Source organism: Solenopsis invicta, chromosome 4 (genome assembly GCF_016802725.1).
Source record: "Solenopsis invicta isolate M01_SB chromosome 4, UNIL_Sinv_3.0, whole genome shotgun sequence".
In the NCBI taxonomy this organism is placed as follows: Eukaryota; Metazoa; Arthropoda; class Insecta; order Hymenoptera; family Formicidae; genus Solenopsis; species Solenopsis invicta.
Genome location: NC_052667.1, coordinates 19,286,934 through 19,299,992, shown reverse-complemented (window position 1 = coordinate 19,299,992; position 13,059 = coordinate 19,286,934). Strand labels below are relative to the sequence as shown.

Genomic DNA, 13,059 nt, shown 5'->3' with positions numbered 1-13,059 from the left:
AAATCATACATTCATGTATTATAAATTGGACGTATATAAATCGTTGTTTAGTCGGTAAACCAACGATTTTAACATCCTCTTAACATAAAATATAAAAACAAAAAACTTTCTTGAAATGTTTATGAGTTGATGCAGTGATTGAATTATATTCATTGGATGCATTCAGTACTATAATTGCTCATTGAGCGACCAAGTAGCAATTTAATATGATTGGTTAGATCTGAAAGTAAAAAGCAATTCACATTCAACTGTTAGTTAGCCGTTCAGTAAACGTTTACACTGAACGGCTACCCAATATTAAAAATTAACAATTTAAACTAGCGAGCTTTCAAAAATTAAAGTAGGATCAAATAAAATAAAAATAATTTTGAAAAGTCCCCATTTTAACACCATCTATACATCGTTTACTGCGATATTAAAGAATACTACATAATTTATAAAAATCAATAAATCTTTCTAGGAAAGTTGCATCTTAATTATTTCAATAAATTTTTCTAAAAAAATTCTTGAAAGTAGCCTTTTTAGAATCTAACAAAATAGAATACACTCTTAAATTTAATCAACATATCAACGAATCTTTTGGAGCCTACTGCAACTATATATGGATGTAATTTATGACTGATCTATAAATTTCGAGCTCAATCTGCGATTAATTTAATAGCTAGTTTAATTATAATTCGCAATTAATCTCATCGAAGTTCGCACTAGACAGTTAACGTGCCCGATATTATTATACATATTTAATAATTTAATAATCATACTGCATTGCGCGTTATTACAACAATAATAACAGTGTCGTGGTAGTAATAAGTGTACGTACAATAACTCGATGGCATGAACTCCTGTGAACTCCGGGCGCGTTGCCCTTTCTAACTCCCTCCACCATTTCTATCCGAAGGTTAGTAAAACACTAGAGGGGTAGGGAGCGGTGCATGCATGCATTTTACCGTGCACCATTCTGCGCGCGACCCGACCTTTCATGCGTCTTTCTAAGCCTCTCCCGGCATTTTTGCTCTCGCGTGCAATGTACGGTCAACGACGATGCACCGTTTTTATTCGTCGCCACCGTTGCCCCACCAACTATATGTATTCGTAAAACATAGAAAATGCTCACTGGCTACCCGTAAAAGACTCGAGAAACGTAAGAACCTAAGTCCGAAGGACCGTTTCTTTCCCCCGTGTCAAGAAGCCCCACGGACACGTGCGGAATCGTGTGGTCGCGCATTTCCCAGATGAATTAAATAAACATACTTGCATAAGTTTAGTTCAAAGTTGACGTTTGTACGTAAAACAAGATAGCGATAGTTGGCGTTCATTTAGACAGTTTTTGTCGTGGAGATTCGTGTAATACTATAGCAATTTTTTGTAATCTGTAATGCGTTTGTTTTATGTATCATATCTCATCTTCAAATATGTATACGGAAAAAACAGTTTTGCTTTAATCTATTAAAATAGACCAAACTCAGATTTGAAAATAATTATGTTGGACCAGTGAGAGAAATAATTATGTAGAACACTTAAACATGCCACAAAAAGTTTCGACATTGGACCACCAACGTTCAACAATTAACACAATGATTTTTTCACAAAAACTAGACATGTCCAAAAAGTTGAATTTTTTCTTAGGAAACAACAATTTCTTATGTTTAAACTATTTATTGTATAAATATGTAATTATTTTCTGGACATATAACAATTAAACAAAAAAAGCATCAGAAAGAAACTGACGTTAATTATTTCCTGTATTTTTGTATCGAATGCAAATTCAGTTTGTAAATTGCTCCATCACGTTATAATAATTTTGAGAAATTCGCAATTAAAGTTGCAAAAAGGAGTTTTTCACTTATTTTGTCGTATTAACTACGATATGTGACATGTTAAAGAAGTTTTATTGCAATCAAAATTAAGTATATTGTTATGTATGTTGACTTTCAACTCTTGGAAAGAATTTTTTATGTCAATTATGATTAATAAAATATTCATGGTTAAATATGGAGTTTATTACGGAAATGTGAATTACATCATTGACGATTTACTGAACAGTTTTCAACTATATATTTCTTTAAACTTAAAATTTTTTTAAGTTGCTGAATACAAATTCGCTGTTAAAATTAATAAGTTCAAAATGAATTCAATAGGGGGACACCAGGGCTATTTGTTAGACCTGTTTTTCTTTTGTGTCTCTTCTGAGTTTTATATTCATTAAAAAAAAAAACATGGGACGGTTTGAAAGGTTGAACCTTCTCCTTCATAATGCCGGTAGATAGAAAATGGAAATATACTTGCTTTAAAGTACATGTAACAATGTCGACCAATGCCAAGTATTTCGAATAGCCCCAAGCCCGGGGTAATTTGTAACTAGTCCGGGAATATCCCAAAATTTGTGTTTTAAATTGAAAGACTGTAAAAAAGCTGTTATTAAAACTTTCTTTTATTTAAAAAAGGATATAGGTATACAAACAAATGCAAATATACACGTTTGCATGTCTTTTTATGCCATCAGTGTGACAGATTTCCTAATCCTATAAGTATTATTCTTTAACGCTTCATAACTTTTTACTTGCTTAAGAGCGACGACTTTTTATTCATATTTATGTACTAAAATACACAATATTATCAAGTTTGAACTAAATCAATAAAGAACTCCAGTTTACTTCAATACTTAACTCTGCGTAACGTTGACTATCGTAATGTAGCCAACGTAGGTTAGGGTTACCCATAGGCGCTGCAATCAGTATTAACGAATAACTCCGGTGTTCGGTATTACGAATAACCCAGACATCAACTGTGCGTATTATTGCGTATGACTGACAAAAATAGACATCACACAGCAAAAAGTGAACACAAAATGTTTCAAATACATTCAACTGGACACGATACATTCAAAGTTTTCAAAAAGAACCTTATTTATATCACTTAAATTTCGAAGAAATGGTGGCTATCAGAAATTATTTTGACTGTCGCAAAACACATTTTTCACTACTACGACTTCAATATGACGTCGTTGCCAACAAAACTTTGTTAGGAACATCGTTATATTAGGACGTGTTTACGGTATTTAAAGTAAATTTTTAATATGTACCCATAAAAAGATATTTCCATTTATCGAATTATCCCATCTAACGATTTGTCCCGGTTTCTTCTATATGCATGTCAAAATTAAAAAAAGAAACACTCAAATTTTTGCAAAAATTTATGTAACATATAAATCTTTCACGTATAGACGTCTTTCAATTTAATGCTAAAATTGATAAATTTAAATTTAGAAGTAAAGATGAAAATTAAATCATATTTAAATTTTACAAAAAGCCTAATAAATATAGAGTTTTTTCATATCTCATGTTTTACTATGTATATTTTATTAATTATAGCCGATACAAAAAATTCTTTTTGAGGGTTGAAAGTCTATCAATTATTTTCCGATTTACATCTGATGAAATTTTGATGTAGCGAAAGAAAGTGGGTGGTGCACTATATGATTTTGCTTTTCTAAAATAACTGTAAATATTAATGCGCCATAATTCTTATCAATATCAGTTTGTTAATCATAATTCTACCAATCACTCTATAGATAGAAGTTCACAGTTTGAGTTTACAAAACGAACGTAATTTATATTTTACTAAAGAGACAAAAATGGGATGCATATGTGAGATAGCAGAGAGGTCATGGAAACTTAACAACTACTAATGTCATAAAAAGCATTTTTAATTATAAAAAATTATAAACTAATGATCCTCTGTAGATTTTACACATTAATAAGTGTTATAAAACAAGGTGAGCATTTTATAAAATATATTTTACTTAAACAAAATTTTTTAAAATAATTTTTTTGGTTTAAAAAATAACGTTTTAGAATAATTTCTTTGCTGCTATTAAGCATTATGTAATATCCACTATGAGGTTGTAAAGTCGCAATCTTACGCTTGTAATGCAATGATGTATGAATTCATATTGCAAATTATCGTACACATTAATTTCAATTACATTATTTGAAGGCCTTCACATTCGAGGCCTTCAAACTCGACTAAGCTTAAAAAATTAATATCTAACTTTTAAAATTACGCAGAGAGTATATACTGTTATAAAACCGCTGCTACCTGCAAAACTGTAATTCAGCTTTTATACAAACGCAGTGAACACTTATGACTAATAACCATCTTAAAACGTCCAAATAGACTGTAACGAAGTAATTTTAACGGTTGCTCTTAGAATTAGTTGCAAATTATATGAGATATAATAGTACTCGCGATCGCCGTCTTTTCTCTACTTTAATAAAACTTCTTTCTCTGTAACTCTGATAATATCTAGATAATATCTTTGGATTGAGACTATTTCATTTCGCGATTTGTTCGAAGAATGAACGCAATTCGCTTTTGTGATTACGAGAATACGGATATATCAAAGAAGGAGAACCGACGTGAATTTATCCTCTTTCATTTCACGTACGTCGCGTTTGAAATGAGGCTGCGACGAAAAGCTGCTAATCGAACGAAACCTGCTAATAAACTCGCCGTTTGCGTAATATATTGTCCTCGATACGGTGTCTTTCGCGCGAGGAATACACCGTGTGTACAACAAAACGCGCTAACTACAGTTTGCAAAAGTGCACAGACGCGTTGCTGCGTAACACGGTGCGCTCAGGGCCGCAGTCGCGCTCGCGTGCATACTTATTTTACTCGCACAGCAATTTCGTAACGCTTAACTGAATCCGGAACGCGTGAACTACCGTAATTGTTTAACGCACGTCGCATCATCATGTCAATTGCGTCCCGCGCATCCGTCAACTAATGCACTTTTTATATCCTTTTTATATCCTTTTATATACTATACACGCAACGCACACTTTTTGTATATAATAATAATATTTTTTAAAAAGTTTTCGTGACAAATTTAAAAGAAAGATCTAGCACAACTGAAGTTACAATGATATTACTTTTAATAAGTAGGGTAAGGTTGCCGATATCGCACCAGCTCCGCGCTACCTTCTTACGACTTAAAATTGTGGACAAGAGATTAAACATTTCGAGAAATGTCTACAGCCTTTAAGCGTAAAAAATAAGCAAACTGGCTAACTACGGTTGTTTATTAGAAAATCATACAATAATAAACGATTGTGATTGATCAACGGCTTACTACTTATCTATTAAAGCAAAGATTATTATATGGATAAGGAGTTACTGCTATAATTAAGTTAGAAGAAACAAGATAGAAGACAATATAATTGTGTTTTAATATGTATCATGTTATTCAAAGAGTATACAATGTTTAAAATAATATATTTTTTTATAAAATTAAATAAAAATTAACATAAATGTGCAATACAAGTAATCCTAATAAGACCGGGAATTGTAATAATAAATTGAAAGAGTGAATAAGGCATTACCGGTCGAAAGCAGTTCTTATTGTTTGTGCTCAATAATTTTTGTCTAGGTTAATTTTCTAAATATTTCTTTACATTTTCAACTGGCTGTATTAGTTCATCTTTCTTCTCCCGGTGTCAAGAGAGCACGATAAACAATGAATTAATGCAGCCAGTTTAGATAAAAAGAATAGCTCCAATATTTAGATATATGCGACCAAAACATGGTCGCATGTATTCGTCATTGACGATACGCCATTTTGACATAATAGTAATGACGTATCATTTTAGTATCAAAAATCACGTCGGAATTACGTTCCATTTAAGTTACATGTCGTCATTTTCACTAAAAATTATGTGTTTTTCACGGTATTTCGGCGTTGTCTTGTTAGCTGGGTATCATTTATATTATTGTTATTTCTCTCGATATTCGAAAATACGTTAAAATCTTGATTAACTTCTGGCTTATCAGAAAGCTGGTGTTGGAGAAACCTTATCACGAATAAAAGATGAAATTTTTTTTATCAATCCGCCAAACTGTTTCGTATTCTCGAACATTGCTCTGTACGCGTTTTTCCCACGATTTTCTTATCTCTTCAAAATTTTCGACGAATTCTTCAAAGAAATATTAACGTCGCAGTTTCTGCTGAGGAACCGGAAATTGTGACTAATTATCTGCACGTAGTTGCCTCAACGTTGAAACGTGTCGTCTTATCGGCTCGACTTCTTTTTCCGCAGGAACACGTAAATCTCGTGGGAAGGGACGGTGAGAACGGCCCGGTTCTGGTCTCGGTGAAGGCTGAGACGGTTGCCGGACAGGAACACTGGCGAGTGTTGCTGCGACTCCGGGCGGGTTCGACGCATGAGCTGGTGCCAGCTGTGAATCTCAGCTCGAATCCTACACCGACGAAAATGGTCAAGGTAAGGGCGATGGTATTCACCCGCAATAATTCTTTCTAGTCAACGTCACGCAATGAAATTCAGATTAAAGCGCAAGTAGACTTGCTTCTTGGAAATTGTTATAACAATATTTAAGTTGTTACTGATTAAAGAAAACAATTGTAAAGTATTTTTAAAATATTTATTTGCATTATATGTATTTTTGGTAAAATATTTCGATGTTCTTAATTTCTTAGGAAAATAAAATCTAGGAAAAAGAGTTTTCTTTTTTTTGCGAAACATGTGAAAAAATGTACCTTATTATACCTGATTATACCTGTACTAATAATAACGAGGTACTAATATTTTAAATTGTTCCGGAAAAATAAAATTGACGGAAACATTTTTTCATATTTTCTGAAAAATATGAAAAAATACGACTATGATAATAGCAGCAGACTTTAGTGATGAATTACTTGTTAGAGAACTCTTAAATGTGAACGAAATCCATTGATGTAGGAGACACTAAAGATGACGTTATTTTACAAACCAAAACGAAAACGGAAAAATGAGGCAAGAAAAAAACCGTTTTATTTTTTAATGTTCGAGAATTTTTCCGGATAAAACTATCGCATTCTGAAATCAATTACGTGACAGTATACAGTTTCCTTTAGAGTGACGCCGCCTTCCATTTTTTAAACTGGCGACATAAAAAACCATACATGGTCTTCTTTGAGCTATTGTGCGATTTATCATGCGCTGTTTACGTATTGAAGACGCGCCGCTTGTACTGGGTGGCGCACTCGAGACAGGCATACTCGATTACCTATGTGTTTGAAGAGATAATAAGAAACGCCTGAGACAACAGTCGCGTTGTGTTTACGAAGAACGATATTAATACGAGCAAAATAGACGCTCACAGACCCGGTTTTTTGAAGTTGTTTTAAGATCAAACAGTTACTCGCGTATGCAATCGGATTTCTCGTAACGAGAAGTGAGTTTGACGATGAGAATTCCGTCTAGAAGGACGATACGACATCATCGAACGTTTAAATTATTAATTATACTTACAATTAGATGAGCAATCTAATTGCATGTTACTTTTTTTTAACATGGCGCACATACACAAATAAAGCACGATGAAAGGAATAATCGTCACAAATAGATTCAAAGTGTTTTCGAACTTATACATAAATTTTTACCAAATTAAATTCACACGCGTGCGCGCGCGCACACACACACACACACCCACACACACGCACACGCACGCGCGCGCGGAGAATTTTCTGTTAGAAATCACTCTTTCAAAATTGTGAGTAGTCGTAAAACAACTTAGAACAATTTTATTATACTTTTAATAAAATTTGATTAAATTTAATTACATTGTACTAAATTTTAGTGAAATTTTACTAAACGTTTTATTAAATTTTAGTAAAATTACAGTAAAATTCTTCAAAATCCATGTTGCTCCAACCGTGATTTTGAGAGTAAATTCTAAGATACAAAATTCTCTTCGTGTTACAATTGAAAAATAAAAATTAGAGAAAAATTGAGCAAAAAGTAAAAATTTAAAAGAACAATTATTATTATTATCTATTGTAAACTTGTGTATTTTTAAATCGATTCAAATATACATATAGTAGTAAAATGATCTTATTTTTTATTTTATCTTTTTTTCGCATATCTACATGTCATACCATTTCTCGTGCTGGCTATAAAGGTTTGTAGATCATGTGAAACTGCAGAAATATTGATAGAAAACTCGAGCACTTTCGAAAAATGCATAAAACATTTCATATAGCGACTGTTAAAAATTCGTTACCCTCGGGCGATAGAAATGCTATATCCGGCCTTGGGTCCCATATTTCACGGGTGTATTGCTATGCGCGCAAAAAAATGCATAAACGCGCTGAATAATTTAACGCCGTATGTGCATGCTTTATCTCTCTCGGTTGTTACGTGCGCGATCGCGAGAAAGCGAGAGAAAGAGAAAGAAAAATGGCGAAAAAGAGGAAGATAAGGAGGCGTGTCGATGTGATAAAACACAGGAAAGACCTTGCCTCGCTTTTTCATAATTGTGTGTCGATTACGTATCCGCACGTGTCCTTATAACAAAACATGTCTAAGCAAAATCGCGCAAATCTGTGATTGCTTATGCTAACAACTTGCTTTATATTTAACATAAAGATGAGAAATTCTATATCGGTCTGCATAGCAGATTTCGATACCCAATAATAATTTTTGCGTGAATTTTTACAATCTTGAGTGAATTTTCACAATCTATTCGAACTGCCCGCCGCATATTCGTCGATTTTGTAACACAGTCATTACACGAAGCCAGAATACATAAAAAAAAATCACCAATACTAATATAGCTGTTTTAGAGCTGCACCCCCTTCTAGTATTTCTCGAAAACTAAACATCGTACTGTACTTGCATTAACTCTAGATCGCCATCTATGGGTACGACATATCCTATGCGATTTTTTTACATTGCTATAACTTTTTTGTAATATAATTTAAAAATTTGGTTTGAGATTTTAAAAAAACTTTACCTATCTATAGATGCGATAAGTCTGCAGGGACATTCTTTTTTGCATTGTTATCAAAGTGAGAGTGCACGAAAGTTTAAAAAGGGTACCCGATGAATGTGTAAAATGCGTAATTGGGTTATGAATTTATTTATTCGCAATTTCCGCATTAAAAAAATATTCATTCATATACTTATTCAAAGTTTTAGGTTTTCAAATATATTCATTTATGAATATTTTATTAATTATTTAATAAATATGAAATTTATCAAATTTATTTTATAAATTTTATATTAATTCATATAAAATATTAACTAAAAAGGTCCAATAAGAAACGACATAATATGTTGTTTTATTTTTCTCTCAAAAATATTGACAACGTTCATTTTTTTTCTTTCGTATAGTCATTTTTTACAAATTTTAATCAAGCTCGAAGGCAGAATATTTTACGTACTGTATCAGCAGTAGAACGATTATGTTTGCTTACAAGTAAGTCGGGACTATAAAAAAATGTACGTTCTATATAGGTACTATATAGGTACTATACTGCTAAGAATAAGATAAGCATCTTCGTGATCCTGTATCCAAATTCAAATTTTAAGCAGAATAGTAAAACTAATCAAACAGATTCTAGCATGAAAGTAGTAAAATAAATAACCTTTCGTCATAAAAATACGTCGCATTAATTCGATTTTCGCGTGAGCCGCGTCCTGACAGTGGGCAGAGTGGAAGTGAATGCGAAATCAAAAATATTCACAATCATATTCGTAAATGTAATTATTCAAATCAAATAAAAACATATTTATCTATTTCCTATAAATATAAAAAAAACTTGTATTCATTCTCGTACTCATACTCAATATTCATTCATTTATTCGAATTAGACGTATTCATCTGGCACACTAGTATCTAGTATTCATGACTAACTCATAAGTTTGCGACGTTCTGAATACTCTTTTATTTTTTATTAAATATACGTTTGCTGAGTTACAAATATTAGAAGAGTAAGTACATGAAATTGTAGAATTAAAAAAATTATTTTAGTATAATGTATACGCATTACATGCATTGTAATATTCTTTTCCCCTTTGCATACTAATGCGTGCAAACACTCTGTGAAATTTTTGGAACTCTCTCCAGAGTCTGTACTTCTTAATTATATGTACAATAATAATATTGATTAATTACAACTCTTTATCTACCAGTTGTACCATATTGTTTAAATAATATTAGCAACACAGGTGCGCGCTATGTGCGCGCTACACAGCTATTATACAATTTACTTTTGCTATTATACAATTTACAATTTACACACATTAACCCTTTATACACGTAACTGTCAAAACGCGATCTCCGCGATGACAGCAGCTCACGAAGTAAGCACAGCGGGAGAATCAATTAGCATTACGGAAAAGCGTCAACCACAGATATCTATACTAAACTAGATCGCTAACCTGTGGCATTAGCATATGACAGTATTGAGGCAGGAAGGATATCCGGTTTCAGCCATGTTACCTACAACAAAATGGCCACTCCAATGCCGCTCTTGCTTGTCATTATGGCACGATATCGAAAAAACACACTCGATAATCGCAATTAATATGCTCAACGGTGCTCAGCGGTTAACCGGTTTAGTTGTCAAACTTGTCAAACACATACGCACTAACCTAATCTACGCGTAGGCGCCATTTTCTTGTTGGGTAAGATGGCCGAATCCGGATATCCTGCCGGACACAGCTATTCAGCCGAAGGTAGCGATCTAGTTGTTAGATAGATATCTGTGGCGTCAACAATAAATTTCGAGAGATGCGACTATCGATTTAACATGAATTTTTTCAGATAGGAAAATTTTGTTCATTAATTGTAAAATTATGATTTATTGATTTTTCAAAAACGTCGATTTTCGATACTTTAAATAATTAAACTTTTTGGAGTGATTCATGTCGTATTGTTTTTTTTTTTTTTTTTTTTTTTTTTTTTTGTTAGTTTGAAGAGGCAATTAAAAACCCCACTTAGTCTTTTTGCTTCAAGATAAAATTAAAAAATTAAAAATTTTTTAAATCAAAATACTCATTTTTTGCAAATTTTGGCAATACAATTTTTTTAAAACAATTATAATTACTTGATAATTAAATATTTTTGATTCGAATCTCGTTTATCATCTTTATTTGACTCTGAGGATTTTACATACTATGAGTTAAAAAATGCTTTCTATACAGGGTGATTCAAAACGACCCATGTGTCCCTGTAAAGACGTGTTCTTGGATAAATTCTGAGACGATTTTTCCTATACTAAAATTTTGTTCGACGCTTACTTTTTGAATAATAAGAGGATAAAGTTAGCAAATCACGGGCCGTGTACACATGGTAGACAAAGACGGCGCAACTCACCGTCCGATACGGGTAAGCGCCCGCGTCGGACGGTGAGTTGCGCCGTCTTTGTCTACCATGTGTACACGGCCCGTGATTTGCTAACTTTATCCTCTTATTATTCAAAAAGTAAGCGTCGGACAAAATTTTCGTACAGGAAAAATCGTCTCAGAATTTATCCAAGAACACGTCTTTACAGGGACACATGGGTCGTTCTGAATCACCCTGTATAGTATGACAAAGTTACAGGGTTCCACAAACCAATGACGAGGAAGGTAACCAAAAATAAAGATAGCGAGCTAGGCTTAATATACTGATAAAAACATGATTCGCTTAAATAATTCAGGAAATAAAAACCAATCATTTAGGTATATATTCACGAGTTCTTTCTACTAAAAACAAATTTTTGGAAAGCGAGAATGAAATTTGCACGATTTTCTTTTGTCAATATTACTTCACATTGTTAACAATATGACAGTATTTTATGATCCTGTAAGTTATTATAGTAACATAAAAAGCCGAAATTTTGATGATGACGGTTTTAAAAATCGGCATGTTGCTGACATATACGAGCTCTCTAAAGTTTTCATATCGTCTATTCATCAATTTGGCAACAAGTGCGAATTATACTGCACTTCTAATAATAACACATGATATGATTACGAGCAACATGCCAGCAACAATATAGACACGATGAAATCTGGAAATGTTTTCAAGTTATAAATATTTATAATAAAAAATTGATGTATTATAAATCAATATGATTCCTAAAAAATATTAGGTTGATTCAAAAATAATTATGGTTTTTATTATTTTATACACATTGATACTTATTTTGGAATAAATATTTAATTATCTTCATGTAATGTATCATTTTGAAGTGCCAAAATTCGCTTTATTAATTTATATAGATTGCCTTCCTAAAAGTTCAATGCAAATATTAAAAATATTAAATAGTTCACGTTACATATACTATAGATTTTCAGTACTATGAGGCTGCGTTTACGAAGCGCGCTATTGGCGCTATTCCATTTTTATCAGTTGTAGACATAAAATAAGAATAAAATGATGCAATATCGCGGATAGCGTATTCCACGAATGCAGCCTGAGTGAATAACGTTTCTATAATAGTTTTTTTTCATTGTTTATTTTTGTTTATCTTGAGTTGTCAAATTAATGATAGAACAAAGGGAAATTCGAGCAGTTTTATTGAACTTCAAAACGGGAAGTGAAATAGCGGAAACTTCTTACAATATCAACTAAGCATTTTGGTCAATGAATCGTCAATGAATTTACAGATCAACATTGGTTTGTAAGAGAGACAAGAGGCTTGAAACCGCGAAGAATCGAAAATATCCTTTTTCTCATTTTTAACTCTTAAACACATTAGTGGGTCTGAGAGACCCTTTATCAAATTTCGATCGCTTGCTGTGTGAAGACGAAATGAGATAAGAGATTCGGGCCAGAGTGTAAAAAAAGTTTAAAGTTTCCTCTTTCTATTGATATGATTGATCATCTTTTTTAGTGAACTAGAGTTCGAACGGCATAGCAGCAAGTTTTGTTGGAGTCAATAAGACTCATATAGTGTATAACTTTTTTGCTTTATGTAAAAATTTCCGAGACAAAACATGTTCGAATAGGTCCGTTTGCGTGTTACTCGCATATATCTCTGCCTAAAGTTGGAATACTGTATAGTGTTGTCGAGAAGAAGGCTTTTGCACGGGATCCAAAATATATTATGGAACACATCAATTTTTAATTTTAGTCACCTTTAGTTAATCAAAAATACCTCATATTCTTCTTGTTACATAATTATACTTTTTCAAAAGAATGATAATGCTATAATTTTTTTGAAAGCATGACTTTTCAGTTTTAAAATGTCATATTGTAAAATTCTTGACAATTTTTTTTACAAAAATC

At 32.4% G+C, this 13,059-nt stretch overlaps 1 protein-coding gene across 6 annotated transcripts in view; it reads left to right on the top strand.

Annotated features, from left to right (window-relative positions):
* LOC105202616 (rap1 GTPase-activating protein 1) overlaps positions 1 to 13,059 on the top strand; it is a 288,123-nt gene that overhangs the window by 256,916 nt on the left and 18,148 nt on the right. For all 6 annotated transcript variants that reach the window (XM_026138112.2, XM_026138113.2, XM_026138115.2 and 3 more), the window contains one exon: positions 6,099 to 6,281. In XM_026138112.2, the coding sequence (XP_025993897.1) occupies positions 6,099 to 6,281 (183 nt within the window). The remainder of the gene's footprint in view (positions 1 to 6,098; positions 6,282 to 13,059) is intronic.